Source organism: Macaca mulatta, chromosome 1 (genome assembly GCF_049350105.2).
Source record: "Macaca mulatta isolate MMU2019108-1 chromosome 1, T2T-MMU8v2.0, whole genome shotgun sequence".
Lineage (NCBI taxonomy): Eukaryota > Metazoa > Chordata > Mammalia > Primates > Cercopithecidae > Macaca > Macaca mulatta.
In genome coordinates this window covers 174,340,330-174,357,622 of record NC_133406.1, presented here as the reverse complement: position 1 = coordinate 174,357,622, position 17,293 = coordinate 174,340,330, and the positions used below count along the sequence as shown (strand labels likewise).

At 40.0% G+C, this 17,293-nt stretch overlaps 1 protein-coding gene across 2 annotated transcripts in view; it reads left to right on the top strand.

The window, feature by feature from the left end:
- Positions 1-17,293, top strand: part of PDE4B (phosphodiesterase 4B) — a 584,599-nt gene that overhangs the window by 468,378 nt on the left and 98,928 nt on the right. For both annotated transcript variants that reach the window (NM_001265964.1, XM_015141386.3), the window contains 1 exon segment: positions 5,873-5,922. In NM_001265964.1, coding sequence (NP_001252893.1) covers positions 5,873-5,922 — 50 coding nt within the window.

Sequence of the window (17,293 nt, the reverse complement as noted above, 5' to 3'; positions counted from 1 at the left end):
AACACTTTGGGGATTTCATATCTGTTATGTCAGCTTAGATCACCATAAATGATATTCATGGTATTGAACGAATAAAGGTATTGTTACTCCCACTCTAAGCGTAAGGAAACAAAACTTAGGGAGATTAAATGACTTCAGCAAGAATGTACAGCTTCTAGTGGGCAACAGAGTTTTCCTTGAAACCTGGAATCCTGTCACTGCAGTGCTCTTTTCATTTGCCAAACCTGTTAAGTCTTCTGGTTTATAGGAAGAAGTCCCTGGAAGGTTTTGGAACAGAAAGACATTTAGGAAGAACTTAAGGAATACCTGAAGATCAGAAAGCCTGAAGATAGAGACAGTAGCTAAAATAGTATTTCAGGAATTAAAGGGGGTATAACTCTGAACCAGATTGATGGAGATGGGAATAAGGGGGAAGGGATTAATATAGACACATTTAAAGGCTTCTTCAGCATGGCTGGACTGAGAACCACTACATTGCACAGCACTAGGGAGAAGGCCAGGTGGGTGGTGGTGTTCTCATTCTTATTTGTTAGCATGGGTTTGAGGATTTTTACCTCTGTTAGCAGTATTAGGACATTCAGCCTAACCCAGTCAGCTGTGCCAACTGAAACTACTTTCTCAATAATCAGGTCTTTCCACACCCTTGAGGGTTTTGGTCCTTGTGAACTTTTAAGAACCAAGTACCCCAAAACCATAATTGCCATAGCATAGCTGAAGCACAGCCCTTCCCACACTCTAGCTGAGGACTACCCTTCAAATCACGGCCCCTTGTGTCACCCTTGGTCCAAAGCAAGCCATACTTATCACACAAAGCAGGTCTCCAGTGGTAAGATAGTTGTATCTAATGATCTTTCTCAAATTCATACCCATGTGTACAGAGTTGATCCTGTTACGATTGCAAGTACTACCTTGTCACCAACAAAAATTCAAGACAGGGCACATTTGCCACTGGAGTTTCACCAAAGGGAGTTGAGAGTGGTGCAGTCCAGCTCAGATTCAGTCCTGAATAATGGATTTCAGACATCAGGAAGCTGAAATCGATGAAATCAATTAGCCATCTCCGGAGAAGACTGGCAGGGGCAGGTTGGAAAACTGAGTGTCCATTTAATGCACTCCATTTTATTTCTAGATAGTGAATACCTTCAAACAACTAAAGAAAATCCAAGAGAAGGAACTGAAGACAATAATGTTTGAAAGGAATGGATACAACATACAGAAAGCATCCCCCCACCCCAACACACACACACACACACACACACACACACACACACAGACACACACACACAGAGTTATCTTAACAGCTGAAACTGTAGAATTCATGGAACTCAGATATTTCTTTCTGGGATACTTGACTTCGGATCCAGGGTGCCATTCCCTGCCTTGAATGTAGCATTTAAGCAATAATTATGTCCTAGGAGTGGTTTTCATGAGACATCTGGTTAGTGTGGTTTATTGTAGGAAAAGGAACTCCCACATAGAACTATACTTCTCATAAGTCAAGATTTCTTTTATCTTTTGGCTCTGCTCTGCATAAAAGCAGTCCATTGTCTGCCTGTGCTTTACCACCCAAAGGGTGGAAATCTCAAAGTTCCTGTTGAGGTGGTTTCCTTGCACCTTCATGAAATATCCCATTGAGGGATGCTTGATTGGACCTGTATTTCTTGGCTGCAAATTAAAACCTACACTTCCTTTGTCCCAAGAGTTAATTTTGAAAATATGGCTTTCATTTAGAGTTGTTAATTCAGATAAGCATTCTTAAAGCATTTGCTGACTTTAAACAGACTGCTGTAGTAATCAGGTGGATGAGTGAGTGTGCCCACTGTTCAGTAGTCTGATAGCCAGGGGATGGAGCTGGGAGCAAAGAGGTGTCATTTATCAATCAACTCTGTCATCAACATCATGAATATCACCTGTGGCTATCAGGCAACCATGTAACTTCTTTGTATTAACATTCTTCCAAAGCATAATTTAATCAACATGTATGTAATCTTCAGGAAAGGATTAACAACCACTTACTTTTTTTAGGTGTATATCTATCCAAAATGTCTTTTATTGCTGTATGTACTTTGGCATGTGAATTAAATTAGCTGAGGATCATAAAATTTTGAGCATTCAGAGTTGGAATGAACCTAGTCAAATTTCCTCAGATTAAGTGAAGCAATATATGTAAAACTCCTCACACAGGACCTGGTATGTTGTAAATCACCAGTAAATGTTAGTTCCTGCCTGCTCTCCTCAAGTGAGAAAGAAACTAAGAGGTTCTATGAATTGCCCAAGGGCTATACAGTGGGAAGGTGCCAGAGCCAGGATTAGGATTCCTGTCTTCTTAGTCACAGTCCAGTTCTCTCTCCACTGTGCTATTCAGGGCTGGAAAGTATGAACTGCCATGGCCATATTATCTTCCCTATTTATATCACCGTCTTCAGCAATCAGCCACATAACTTTTTATGATTCTTTCATAAGTTAGGGACTTTGGAAACTGAGCAACCAATACCACTTTCCTCTGGCACTCTTTACAATTCTCTGTCTGGCATTCTCAACTTACAGAACATTGAAAATGTACTGAGCATCTTGTTTGCACCAGGTCTCACGAATAATTGACAAACCCAAATAAACATGGTCCCTGCCTTTCCAAAGCTTCCACACAGAGATGCTTATCTGAATTGACAACTCTAAATAAAAGCCATATTTTCAAAACTAATTCTGAGACAAAAGAATTTGCATAATATGTGTAATTTCCAAGAAGTCATTGAGAGAATTGGGCACTGTGATTAGACATGCTGTAAAGAAAGTAGAGATTTCCAACATTTAGGGTCTCCTAGTTCAGTGTCTTCTTTCACAAAAGTCTTCTTTGGAACTCAGGAAAAGGTGCAAGATAAAATTATTAAATTGTATTATTAATCCAGTACATATGTGTTGAGCACCTACATCATACCAAATATTATGCCAGATCCCTGTGTTACAGTTGTGCACAATGTTCAATCATTGCTTAAATTTCTCCCAGATGAGTTGAAGAGAAAGACAGGAAAATGGGAAATGCGATACAGAATGAGCAATGCAATGGTTCAGTAAGCATAGAAAATACAGAACACAGGTGAGGGCCACTCACAGAGGGAAGGCTCCTCTGAGGAGGTGATGCCTGAGCAGAGTCCTAGGACATATGAAAGAGCTAGCCATTTAAAGAAAAGAAAAGTATTCAACTGAGCAAAATGTGTGCAAAGGCACAGCAACAAAAGAGAGTGCTCTGTTCGAAGAACGGCAAGTGGCATATAGAACCAAGATTGTATGTGAAAAGGAAACCAGATAAAATATTCATATAGAGTATTTGGTTCTCAAATCACTTTCACATCAATGGGTTATTCAATCTACATTCGATTAACATTTTGGAGTTCCTACTATTTGCCAGGCAAATTGGTGGGACCTGAAGAGTATGTAAGCAAAGATATCAGAACTGGATCCTGCCATCAACAGGTCACAGATTACTAGTGGAGATAATATGTGCCAATATGGACTGTCACATGAAGAAATGACCCTAAAGATACAAATAAAGCACCATGAGAGATTAGAGAGACCACTCTTGGCTAAGAGGATGGCATCCTTTGGAGAAGGTTTGATGAGTAACTTAACCTTTGATGGGTAGATTGGTGTGAAGAGAGCTTCCTTTACAGGGGAATGAATGGTCTGAATAATGACAGGAAAGGGGCAGCACACATTCAAGGAAAAAGAGGTGATCAAGTTTGTCCTTGGCAAGTGTGAGTCAGCTCTGTTCCTCATTCATTCATTCTTCTATTCAATAAGTATTTACTGAATGCTTGTCATATGAAGGACTATCCTGGGTGCCAGGGATCAAGCAGTAAACAAGTTGTTCCCTGCTCACATAATGTTTACATTTAATCTAAGGAACTATGTATTGAACACTAACTAGACAAAGCCTATTTAAGCTATAATTTTAAAGTGCTACAAAAGAGAAGTACAGGATGCATGAGAGCACACAGCCAGTCAGTGGTCTGAGATGAAATGTCAGGCAATGAGGAATTATGAGAGATAAGCTGGAAAAAGGATATTGGGGCTAGAGAGCAAGGACTTTGAATGCCAGACTAAGGATTTTGGAATTTAATCTCTTAATTTTCCTGAAAAACAGCCCTCAGTATTAGTGCAGGTGTTATCAGCATATGGTATAGTGGAAAGAGCATGCACTTTGGATTCAGAAAGACTTAGCTTTGAATCCTGGCTGTACCAATTATAAATCATGTGTCAGTATGTTTCTTAACCTCTCTGAGCTTCAGTTTTCTTATCCTTAAAATGGGGTGATAATACTCCCAGTGGAAGCTAAGAAGTACCTAGCACAGCCTAGCAGAGAAAAACAATCATTAGATGATAATTTCCCTTCTCTTGTCACATGTGAAAATTGCATACCACTGAGAGTTTAAAACTACCCTGCCTAGGATCACCCAGCTAGTAAATTAATGGTAGATGTGGACCTGTCTATAGACTATGACTACTAGGTGTGGGTACCTACAAGCTAGATTGTCCCTAAAGGACCAGAGATTAATTTAGAGCAGCAGAAAAACCTAGGGAAATAATTCTGTGGCCACACCAGTAGGAAGACTCTTCTTTAGCAACAACAATGCCGGCTGTTCTTTGTCATTTAGAATTTGACTTCGTTCTCAAACTTGCCTGTGCATGAGAATGCAAAGACAAGTGAAAAATACAGATTCTCAGGCCTCATCTCAGATATACTGAAATCAACTCTTCGGGGTTGGGAAAAGAAATTTAACAGCTCCCCTAATGAGTCTGATGCTTATCCATGTTTGAGAACCATTGGACTAGAGTCTCACTCTCTTGCTCATAGCAAACGTCCTGTTACTCCTTAGTGGAGCAGAGAATCCTTAATACCAGTGTCTCTGAAAATGTGGTCCTCAGACCGGCAGCATCAGCACCACTTGGGAACTTTTTATAAGGGCCAACTTTTAAGCCCATCCCAGGCCTACTGAATCAGCAACTCTGGGGGTAGGGCCCAGCAGTGTGTCTGCATAAGCCCTCCAGGTGGTTCTGATGCACCCTAATGTTTGAGAGCCCTGCTCAAGAGTACTCCTGAGAAGTTCTCCAGCAATGCAGCGGGAAACAGGAGAGTCTGGTAGAAGTTCTGCAGAACATGAGAAGACTGGTAAGAGCAGTGAAATTGAAAGATTTGGGGCAGAGAAAGGAAAAGAACCAAGAAAAAAGGAGGAGCCCCTGTACTATGGGAACATGGGTTTGCTTGTTTCATTTAACCCCTGACTTCAGCAAGCTTGTTATGACATAAAGTGACATCCCAGTTCCTCCATGTAAATTCTGTTCCCTAAGTAAAGCAAGTTGGATGACTGTTCCCAGTGGTTGTGTGACCCTGGTAAGTGACTTCACCTCTCTAGGTGTCAGTCTCCTGAGGTACAAAAATTAGGGACCTGAAGTGATTGATCGCTAAGGGTTCCTCTGGCTATAACTTTTTACAGCACTGCCCAAAGGAATTGAGATTCACTCTGACATTTCGAGTGACGCCTGAGCGAGCAACTCCTTTTCTGAGGGCTTCTTGGAACAGCAAAACCTAAAACAGGGGGCTGGTTGGGGACCCGGAGTAAACAACTTCCTTCCTGGAGAGTCAGAGCATCCTGAGGCCTTGCAGAGGGAAATTCCAGGCCATCTGGATGTGAGAGAATTACAGTCATCTACCCGGGTTACAGGAGCCTGCCTTCCGGAGATAGCATTATGTCACTACATAGTTCATTATGACCTGGAAAAGTCCTCAGTAACCATGAGGGTGGGGTGTCGGGGGTGGGAATGGGGAGTTTTGATACACAGACTCAGTCTTTCTCTTCTCTGTCTGTCTCCACAGGAGGTCTCCAGCTGCTAGTCAGCCTCCTGTCTCCAGAGTCAACCCGCAAGGTAGGCCATGTCATAAGGTCTATCTCGATGTTTCAAGATAGAACAATAAACATGCCTCTTATTCAGAACTGGTTTTTAGAACAATAGCATTGTTTGCATATTGTGGCTCTCAAAAGTATGTCTCTTGGTGACTTTTTTCTAAGGTACACTGGAGCATTACTTCACTCTATTAAAACCACATTAAAAGCAGGACTAAATAATTTGCCCATTGTATTTGCAGACTTTCAGAACATGATAAATGTGGAGTAATGCTGCTCCTTCCCCAAAGAGGAGCAGGAGGCAGAGTTGTATTGACAGTGCAGCTTGACCTCAGCTTGATGGCCCCAATAAACTACAGGAGAGCTAACCTCAAAGACCTAAGGTGCCCCATGCTGGCCTGAGGGCCCCTGCGGATATGTTAGTGGTTTCCCTCTTAATGTCAACTATAGATCCCACTTGAATCTACATCCTTTCCAGGTGTGAAACCAAAGGCTCTTTCCAGGTCAAGAATCATTTCTCTTGGAGGGCATCCAACTTTGTTCCTCAACGGTGTTTTTTTTTTTTTTTAAGAACTTAACCTCTCATCTTTCAGAACAGTGCATCCACTTCTCTTGGTGTGTTGAGAGCTGCAGAGAGGAAGGGTCACCTTGAAGGAACACCATGGAGTTGTGTTGAACTGAAATTCTTCTTCACACAAAATGCAACCAGTTCTGTGACATTTGTTAACGTCCAAATAATGTTTTCTCCTAAATCTGTTCCCTACTATTGTAGCAGTAGGTTTAAGAAAAAACACAGGAGAAACAATTAAGATGAACTCACACTGAGATCACCTAACGCCTGACACCTAACAATGCCTCACACGCTTTTCTATTTCCAGCAGCGCTTCATACTTAAACTCTTTCTTACTTGGTTGTTGTGTTTTCTTTCTGGTATCCTGATCATAAGTATAACGGAAGCATTGCAAAAGCTCAACTTCTAAAAGAAGGGAACAAAAGCAGCAGATTCTATTGGCTCATTGGCTTCTGAAGTATTTGTGGTGCATGCTTTTAAAAATATTTTCATAAGAGAAAGATTGAGAACGAGAAAAAAAAGTGAAAGAAAGATATTAAGTAAAGGTGAGTTTACTCTAGAGCCCTGAGATATGAAATACAAAGAAGTAAATAGTACTCTATGAACTTCAAAAACCTGGCGTGCTGCATGTACTATTTCCCTTAGAACTGTTATTGAAAGAAACAAAATAGGGTGTTTTAACATATAACTCGTGTTACATACTTGGAGATCAAAGGAGGTAGTTTTGAAACTCCAATCATTTCATCATATTGGCCTACCAGTGAGGCAATGTTGCTCACATTTCTGTTAGACAAATTTCTGTTAGCCAAATATTCAACATCAGTTTGAATATTTAGACAACGTTTTCTTTTTCTTGTAATAAATACTGACAAACATTAGGAGAATATGTAAAATTTATGGTTCTGTAAATTAGCTCATTAACCAAAGATGTGGTTGGAAAGATCATTTTGTGATTATTGGCACCGCAACTACAGCTTGACAACTAGGGCTTCTTTTGATAAAGTCTTCTCAAACAATGGAGCAAAGAAATGACAATACCACTCAGGCAATTTGTTTCCTTCTGTCTCTGTGGCAAACTACAAAAATCCTGGCTTTTCACTGGGAAGAGAATGTAGTGATACCAATTATTACGTAATTATGGGTTTCAAAATCTCCTTAACGTTTAGCCACGGTTAGGAAAGGAAGGAGGAGACACACATCCCGTGTTTTGTTCTTATTATCAGCTGAAATAAATCAGGCAGATTTTTCCTGTTATTTTAATATTTATCAGCATATGACAAAGAGGTGTGTTTAAATAGAAACTTTAAAGGGGAATGAAAAATAAGTGGCTCAGAACAAACAGAATTGAGAACTGGAGTGCTGCTTAAAAAGTAAGATCAGGTTTTTATTTGTCAGTACTGACGTTGAATTCATGTATTTCAATTGAAATCTAAGATAAAAGGTACAAGAAATCTACAATAATTTAAACAGATTTAGCAACAACCCAGTTTACTCAGAAAGCCTGACTTAGGTATCTCTATTCTTGTATAGGAGCAATTCAGAAGAAGAGAGAGAAAGAGAGAGAGAAATACCAAATCTTAAAACACTTTATTTTTTTGAATATATAAAGGAGAAAAAATGCAATTTATTTTAAAAGCTAATAGTCAGAAACCATGGTAAATTGGTACATTTACTTTTATAAATTGATTATTAACAGAAATATTAAATAGATAAATCAAAGGAAAACTCTCCGTCTGAAATACCCTTCTTCGGCCAGCGTGGTGGCTCATGCCTGTAATCTGAACACTTTGGGAGGCCAAGGTGGGCGGATCACAAGGTCAGGAGTTCAAGACCAGCCTGACCAACATGGTGAAACCCCATCTTTACTAAAACTACAAAAATTGCCAGGCGTGGTGGCACGTGCCTGCAGTCCCAGCTACTCTGGAGGCTGAGACAGGAGAATCTCTTGAACTTGGAGGCAGAGGTTGCAGTGAGCCGAGATCATGCCACTGCACCCCACCCCAGGTGACAGAGCAAGACTCCGTCTCAAAAAAAATACACACACACACCAGAAATACCCTTCTTCTCACTATCCAACCAAGGTTCTTATCAGCTCTCATGGCTCAATGCAAATGTCCTTTGCAAAGACATCTTATTTTTTCTTAAGTTGTCATAATTGCTCCTTATTTAAATTAAGGAGCAATTAAAGTTGCTATGGCAACAATTTAATTCTCTTAAACAATTTAATTTAATTCAAGGCTTCTTGTATGTCTCTCCCATTGGAGATAAAGCTCTTGAAGACAGGGACTATGGCTTATCTATCTTTTTATCACTCGTGGTGCTTTTGTGTAATTATTTTCACATAGTAAGAACACAGTAAGTGTTGAATTGACCAGGAGAAATACTAAAATTTAGGGACTTTATGTGAAGAAAAATACATATAAAATAAAATTTTAATAATAAGCCAATATTTTTATCTCTATTGCTGTGAAAAGTATTCAAATTGTGTTTTTTCTCTATGAAAAGTTAGTTATTGCACTGAAGTTAATAGAGGTTTGAGACACACTCTGTAACTGCTTATATATGTTAGTGTGTTCATATAGGTTTTGAACAAAAAGAGTGAAATCTAAGAAGCTGGCATTTAGCACTTCGAATAAGAAAGCCAGAGTAGAGCAATGGAGAATTTTAAGCCCAGAAGGAACGAGGAAGTCATATGCTCCCAGGTTGAGGAGAAAGACACAGTAAATCCTCCTGGGGGTGTCGAAAATGCCAATGTTATAGTTTAATGAGCATCTGAATTTGTTTCACATTTTGCCTTTCACAAGCATAAATTCCAGGCTCTCCCTACATGGTGCTCAAGGATTGAAACAGAAAGGAAAAAAACAGAAAAGAAGAAAGAAAACTCCAAAACAAGGGAGGAACTTGAATTCTGTCACCTGTACATATTCACAACAGAAAATTGAAGTAATTCTCAGGATTTTGGGTCCCAAAACGATTTGCAACAGGAAAATGGGGTGCATGCATACACACATGTGTGTGATAATTGTCCCCCTTTTGCCACGCCATCCTATCCTTTGCTCTTCAATAGTAATCATACATATGTCATGACAGTCAGAATTTACTGAAAAGATAAATTATCAAGTGTCAACTGTCTTTACAGAATGATTTTTTTTTGCTTTATAGAGGGACTCGAGAAGTATCCTTTTAATTACTAGCACATCTGAGTCATACAAATGTGTCTTAATGTAAAATAATATGTATCATGTATACAATATTTTAGCAGCCAACTTGATACATAAGGTGGGGTGCTCTCTACTAAATTTCTTTTTCTAAAATTTATCAGTAAATTTACTGAGCAGAAACATTATCACTGGAAACAGGTGAGATGTTATGAAAAACAACACAGAAGTCTATGGGTCACTGGAAATGACAGCGAACCATAGCAACAAAATGACTGGGGAATCACTTTGAGGACTTCAAGCCAGATTGCTGCAGATACTAACGATATCAAAGCCTGGATATCCATAGCCTTGATTTATGGTGGTTTTCAACACCAGCCAATTAGAATGCATTTCAAGAAAAGACCGTGTTCGGAGAAATCTGATGAGACAGTATAGAGCTTTCCAGTAAAGCCTGAAATAGGTTGGCCTATGTGAGAAACAGGCTTAATTAAGGTTTTTCCAGTGCTCACGGAATGCATTTCTTTTAATATGTGTCTAGGCCATTCTGGGGAGGAATTGGCTTTTTACCAGTTGATAAAACAGAAGAAGAGGCTTTCTCTTTGGAAACATATTTCTCCATATGGGTTCTGCCCATAACTTTACTTGATTATGACTATCCTTCCAGAGGTTCATGTGAGTGTACCAGATGCAGGGTCTCTTCAAGTAGTGGACAAGAGGGTCAGTGAGTTATCTTCGATTTTAAGGAATTCAGAAAGTCATGACATTGATTCCATTCTCATTTTTTGCCAGAGCTTTCAGGACCTGTGATGAGACAGGGTCTATGTGTGCATGGGTAACGGGCTCTCTGAGAACCACAGCAATAGCCTGAGAGCAGTGCTGCATCAGATGACTGGAAATGAGGCCCAGCATAAGCAGAACCTTTGCTTGGTTTCTACATTAAGCAAGAACTGTCAGGCAAGATTACAACACTTATGGACAAATAGGAATAAAATCAATCTTGTGACCAAAAGCTGTGACCAGTCATGATAAAGGAAGGATTGGAGGGAATTATAAGAAAAAAGAAAAAGGAAAGAAAAGAAAGGAAAGGAAAAAGAAAAAGTCAGAAATATCAAACGATGTTTTCTTCCTTATTCTGAATTATGAGTGCTGAATTATTGCAATAATTGCCTTAATTACTCACCTTTAGTGTTTAGACAGCCTGCATAGAAAATGATAGCACAAATGCACCAGAAAAGCCCCAGTTATTTTGAGAATAATTTCCAAATGATTGTTTTGTAATAATTGTTTTTGTCTAAAATAGCCCTCTTGTGAAAGTTTACCACAGAGCATCAACATTGAGCTGTTTATATTGATTTGCAGTTATTTCATATGTATCTAAAATTAAGTATTGGTAGTCATAAAAACGTTAATACCTCAGCTAAAGTGCAAACGTTAAAATGTTTCCCTTAAGCAGGTATTGTCAAATAGAACATCCTGCTTATTATGGTTATTTCACTAGTTCAAAATTAATTTGCAAATTTAGCATAAGTATTTCTTCTCTTTGAATGAAACTGATGAGACCTGCATCTAAGTTCTCACTAGCTGCCTGAACAGTGGAGTCCGTTCCGTGTTGACTCCACTTCACATTTTTGTACTGCTGAGAAACACCATCCACCCACCCTCCCCTTGAAAGTTGGAATCATGCATGTTAGTAAGTATTTCAGTTATGCTATTGACGTCAATGGAGTCATTAAATAGATTGCTGGCCCTCCCAGAGGCAAATCGCTGCCAGGGACCTAGATACAGACACGTTTTTTACAAAGACAACCATCAGGTTTTGCTATAGCAGTAAGCCAGAGAAAGGAAAAAGTTTATACTGTAGCAGACCTATCTCCAAACAGTTTCTTTCTTTCTTTTGCATTTTAATTCCGGCCTTTCTTTCTCTTTGGTTACAGTAGGCTGGAGCAGATACCCAGATATTGTTGCCTGAATGTTTTGTGTGCAAAAGCATCTCCTGTAATTGAGACCTTGAAGGGAAGTACCCCATTTTCAAAAATGAGTCTCACCTTTTGCTCCACACAGCCCAGTTGACTTGGTTGCATAAATTATCTAGGCAAATCACTATTGTCTGCCAGTAAGGTTGTGTTTGATATATATAGTTCCCTGAATAAACAGTCTCCTCCAAACACACACACTTTTGTCCTTTCTGCCATCTCTGCGTGGCATGTAGCTGCATCCCCTCATCTATGAATCAACCTTTATGCAGCTAGCACTGTGCTGTAGCATTGGGGATCTGCAGCAAAGGGTGGAGGAGGAGGCTGGGAAGAAAGCTTCACTTCTCTCAGCTCAGCTGCCTCATCCGCAGCGCTCCCACAGGAGGCTGTCCACGTGCCTGTGTCCTCCCAAACCCTAGCTGCTGCCTGCCTGCAACCTGGTCCTGCAGCTCCCAGGCGTGGCAGGCAGAACCCTTTAGGAAACATCTGCCTCTTTCTGGGCATTCTTGACAGCTCTATTTACCTGCACAGCCCCAGGAGTCAGAGCCAGAGATTTGCCTCACACATCTGGACTCTTCCACCTCCAGGATTGAAGTTAGGGAGACATCTGGAGCAGACAAATTTCTTCAAATCTGATTGTCAGAAATTATCCCCTTGGTTTTAGAACCTATTTCCCCCCTCAGTCCTGTTCCTTAATTCCCCGGACACCCCCAACCCCCATTACTTACCGATAAGTTTGTATATAAATGCCAGACACCTGACTACCTCTGGTAACCCCTTTTGGTTCATCTGGAGACCCAAATTCATTCCCCTACGCAACTGTCCTTTTTCCTGTTTTCCTGACTTTGAGTAGCATCTTCATCATCCACCCTTTTATCTCCCTCTTCGCCTACCACAGTCAACTCCTTTAGTCTTTTTCTCTAATCTTTCTTTTTCCTTTTCTCCCCTACTTCCTCTGCCTTTGTTTATTGTTCCATCATCCTGTACTTAAAGTATTATGGTGGTCCTCCAACTTGTTATTATTGTCCTCATTCTTTCCCCACTCTAAACCAGCTTCCATTCTGGTATTAGAATTCTTCTTTTTTGGGGCGTGGGGGGAGCGGGGGATGGGGTCTTACTCTGTTGCCAGGCTGGAGTACAATGGCATGATCTTGGCTCACTGCAATCTCAGCCTCCCTGCAACCTCAGCCTCCTGGGTTCAAGCGAATTTCCTGCCTCAGCCTCCCATTTAGCTGGGACTACAGGCACCTGCCACCATGCCCAGCTAATTTTTTGTATTTTTAGTACAGTCAGCGTTTCACCATGTTGGCCAAGTTGGTCTCAATCTCTTGACATTGTGATCTGCCCACCTCAACCTTCCAAAGTAGAACTATTCTTATAAACCCCAGTTATGGTTATATTATTTTCTGTTTTAGCTACACTTTGCCTTCAAGATAAGACCTAAATGTCTCGCCAGGCATGCAAAAGCCTTTAGAATTTTGCTCTCCCTCTTTGTCATCATTTCCCACTTTACGCTGCCACCCCCCTGCACAACTGATGGCTGAAGTGCACTGAGTATATGTCCCTGAAATACACCAGGATCTTCTTGCTTTCCTGCTTTCATATATGCTGTTTCTTCTACCTGGTTGCCTTTTCCCCAAAATGTCATTTACATATTCAGCTCAGGGATTTTTTCTCATATTGTCACTGTGAACAAATTCTATATATCATCTGATTCTTGGATTCAGGATTAAAATAAATATATAGTCTCAATTCAGGGCCTGGCCCCTGATATATACTATACGCATAGGAAACACTACTTCCTTTACCCATTTCCATCTGGAAAGTGCCTTTTAATCCTTCATCTTCTTAATATACCTCCTGCAATTCATCCAAAATTACTGTTAATTATATCTCAAAATCTCTGTTATTATACTTATCATACTGTATTGTAATTATTTCATTTTTTCCCATTCTAAACTAAAAGCATCCCAAGTTCAAATACTAATAATCTTTTTCTATATCCTCAATTTATAGCATAAAGCCTGGAACATAGTAAATGCTCAATAAATATTTATGAAATGAACAAATAAGGATGAATAATGCCCATGCCTGAACCAAATAAGATTAGAAAGGAACTGAGACTCAAGTTCAGCTTTGTTCAGACTTTCTGAAATATCTGCTAGCTCTCAGGACATGTGCATAGTGCTGACATCCCTTGCTAATCTTGACAACATCTGACTTTCAAGGCACTTGAAATGAACTCTTTGTTATCCATTACTTCAGGAAGAAGTGGCAGTGTTAAAAGAAATGGAAGAAAATTAAGCAACTAAATATGAATTTTTATCATACTATATTGTTCTCTTAGTGCCTGGCATTGTACTTGTCACAAAGTAGGCACTCAAGTAGCATATTGAATGGAATTGGTTTGAGAACTCAGTTCATCCTTCAGATAAGTTACTTTTCTGAGACTCACTTTTCTTTTCTGAAAAATGGGCTTTTTTTTTTTTTTTTTTTTTGAGACAGAGTTTCACTCTTGTTGCCTAGGCTAGAGTGCAATGGTACAATCTCAGCTCACTGCAACCTCTGCCTCCCAGGTTCAAGTGATGAATCTCCTGCCTCAGCCTCCCAAGTAGCTGGGATTACAGGTATATGTCACAACACCCAGCTAATTTTTTAAATATTTTTAGTAGAGACGGGGTTTCACCATGTGGGTCATGCTGGTCTTGAACTCCTGATCTCAGGTGATCCACCCTCGTCGGCCTCTCAAAGTGCTGGGATTACAGGCATGAGCCAGAGTGCCTGGCCAAAAATGGGTATTTTAATATGCTATATGTTAAGATTGTTGTGAGGGCTAAACGAGAAAAACTTTATATAGTGATTAAAGGTGGAGACTCTGGAGTCAGACTGCCTCTTTCAAATTCCAGCTACACCACTTTGTGACCTTGGGACAAATTGCTTAACCTCTGTATGTCCTAATTGCCTCATCTCCAAAATTAGGATGAAAATTGTGTGTTTTGGTTGTAAGAATTCAATATGTTAACATGTATAAAACACGTAGAACGTCCCAGTGTTGGTATTGGTGTTATTAGCATTACGTAACATGCCTCAGATAATACCCAGCACATAGCAAGCTGCCAATATGTGGTAGCTAAGATCCTAGATCCCAGCCTTCTGGTATAAGGAGGGAACCACAACAGAAAGCCCTGTTGAGATCTTTCTAGAAGGTTCTGGTCTACTTTGCTTCCATAATAATACAATGTAAAGGGAATCATTTTTGAAGTTTAGACTTTTTTTCCTCCCGAGACCATAGAAATCTGGTTATATAGAAATAGTTTTAGAACTGAAGGTAGGGTTCTCCAGCTCATACAAGGGAAAGCTGAGGAATCAGGAGGGAGAGTGGAGCTGATACCAAATAGACGGGGACACCCCTAAATAAAGCTTTTTCTCTTAAAAGCAGAGTGCAAAAGAGATTGTCAAATTATTCAGGATTTCTGGTAAACCAAATCTTAGTTAACTGAGAGCCCCGTCTTGCATAAACCTGAGAGGATGCCACTTTATAAGATAGCATAATTACAGCTTGTACAGCACATCAAAGTTGTATTGAAATACATCTTTCAGGGTTGGTACACACCTATTCAGGCATAGGTGTTACAACCCAGGAAGCTTAGCAGGGAGTAACAGTAGGAGCTGATGCAGAGCTTCCCTTTGCAGAGAGGACAAAACCTACTAGCAGAGTCCACAGGAAGGGAAGAGGATTGGCCCTTTTGGGAAAAACTTTACACTCCAATTACTGCTGAGAAGAAAAAAGCAACCTCATACACATTTTAACCCCTTCTCCTCTTTATTGAAAGGGAAGGAGATCAAAAAGGAGGTTGGGGCTAGCCTAGAGAAGAATGAATGTGAAAGTTTGCTAGGAGACAAGGAAGGAAGAGGACCACCAAAGTTCCTTTTTCTGCCTCCTGCTTCCCCAAGAGGGTATGATCCTGGGGGCAGGCTGAATTCTGCTTGCTTGTTTCTGATCAACCCCGAGCCAGCACATTATGAAGTTGCCTCCAGAACTGTTCTCGGAAGCCAGGAGCATTTCAGGGAACAGTCTTTCACCCAAGAGGAGAGAAACAAAGCAGGGACTGTCCCCTTAAAATAGAGAACAGGCAACAGAACTCACTGGATCTTTTCCTTGGTTTATTGTCTTGACTTCCTCCCAGCCAGAGCTGTTGACAAGTACCAAAAGTCACCCCTTGGAGTTTTCTGTATTTTTCCTACCCCCTCTTTGGCTGTGTCCACAGAGTAAGCTTATTTGAATCTTAGAGGCAGCCAGGTCAGATAATGCTATTTTCTCTCTGCCCCCCTCAGTTGTACTTGGGGCTTCAAATTTCTAGGGTCTAGTCTAGCTGGTACTGCTGGTCTAATAAACTAGATAATGTCCAAAGACCACATGTGCACCACTGATTTCAGCAAAGGTAAGAGGCTAGTGATTATTCCATTTCTGGTATGTGCCGGGCACAGTGCTAGCCCCTTTGAATATATCACCTCACCTAATTCTCCAAACTAAACTTATTTGTATATATTATCGCCCCTATTTCACGTATTTGATTCTTTGCATATATTATTGCCCCAATGTCACATATTTGGAAAAAGAAGGTTCAGGAAGTATATGGGGCTTACTCAAGACCACAAAGTTAGTGATAGAATCAGAACTGAAAGCTAGATCTGTATTTCTTGAAAACCCATGCTGTTTCCTCTACAGTCTTAACCACACTGTCTCTGCCTGCATCCCACTGTAAACCTTGGACGTTACAGCTTATCAAGAAGGGGATGGGGAAAATGTCATAGCAAGAAAGCAAAGTGACTGGACTACCAACAACCTTAATAATTATTACATACTAGAGGACTTTCTTTAATTTCTTTCTCATCTATCCATTTTATTGTAAGTGGTAAGCAAAGGTGTAAGTCTTGAGAGAAATACATCTCACATGTCCATTATTCATTCATTAATGTATTTAATAAACATGTGTTAAATTCATACTGTACACAAGGCACTGTGTTAGCCACTGAGGATGCTGTGATGAAGAGAATGCATTCAGAACCTTATCTCATAGATCTTATGACCCAGGAAATAATGCATGAATAAATTCATGCTTATACACTTTATAATTGTAATGAAGGAAAGTACCGAATGCTATGATATTGGCTCACTTTTTCACCTGTAAAAATGGGAATAATACTAGTACTTACCATTAGGGTTGTGGTAATATCTAAATGCATTATTATACATAAAGCATTTAGAACACTGCCTGACACCCAGTATTATTTAGTGTTTAATTATTATGATCATTAGTTTTATCATTATTTATCATTATCTTCATTATCATTAGTCTAGTTGTTATTATTGTTATAATTCTGGGGACTAAAGTAGATTAGAAGATAGGAAAGAACTCTATAAATAAATGACTTTAAACTGGAGTTCTGAACACTGAGGAGCTGGGGTAGATCGAGGGGTGGTGGTCCCTGAGAGAGTAACCAACACCTCAGAGGTTCCACAGCCAGAGACCTGGGCAGTCTGAACAATAGTAAGGGACACAGCCAAAGAGACTGAGAAATGCCAGGTAAAGCATAACATTTGTAAGTCATGATAGCTGTGTAGATTTTACTGCAAATTCACTTGGGAGCCATTAAAAGATTTTGAGAAATGGATTGACATGATCT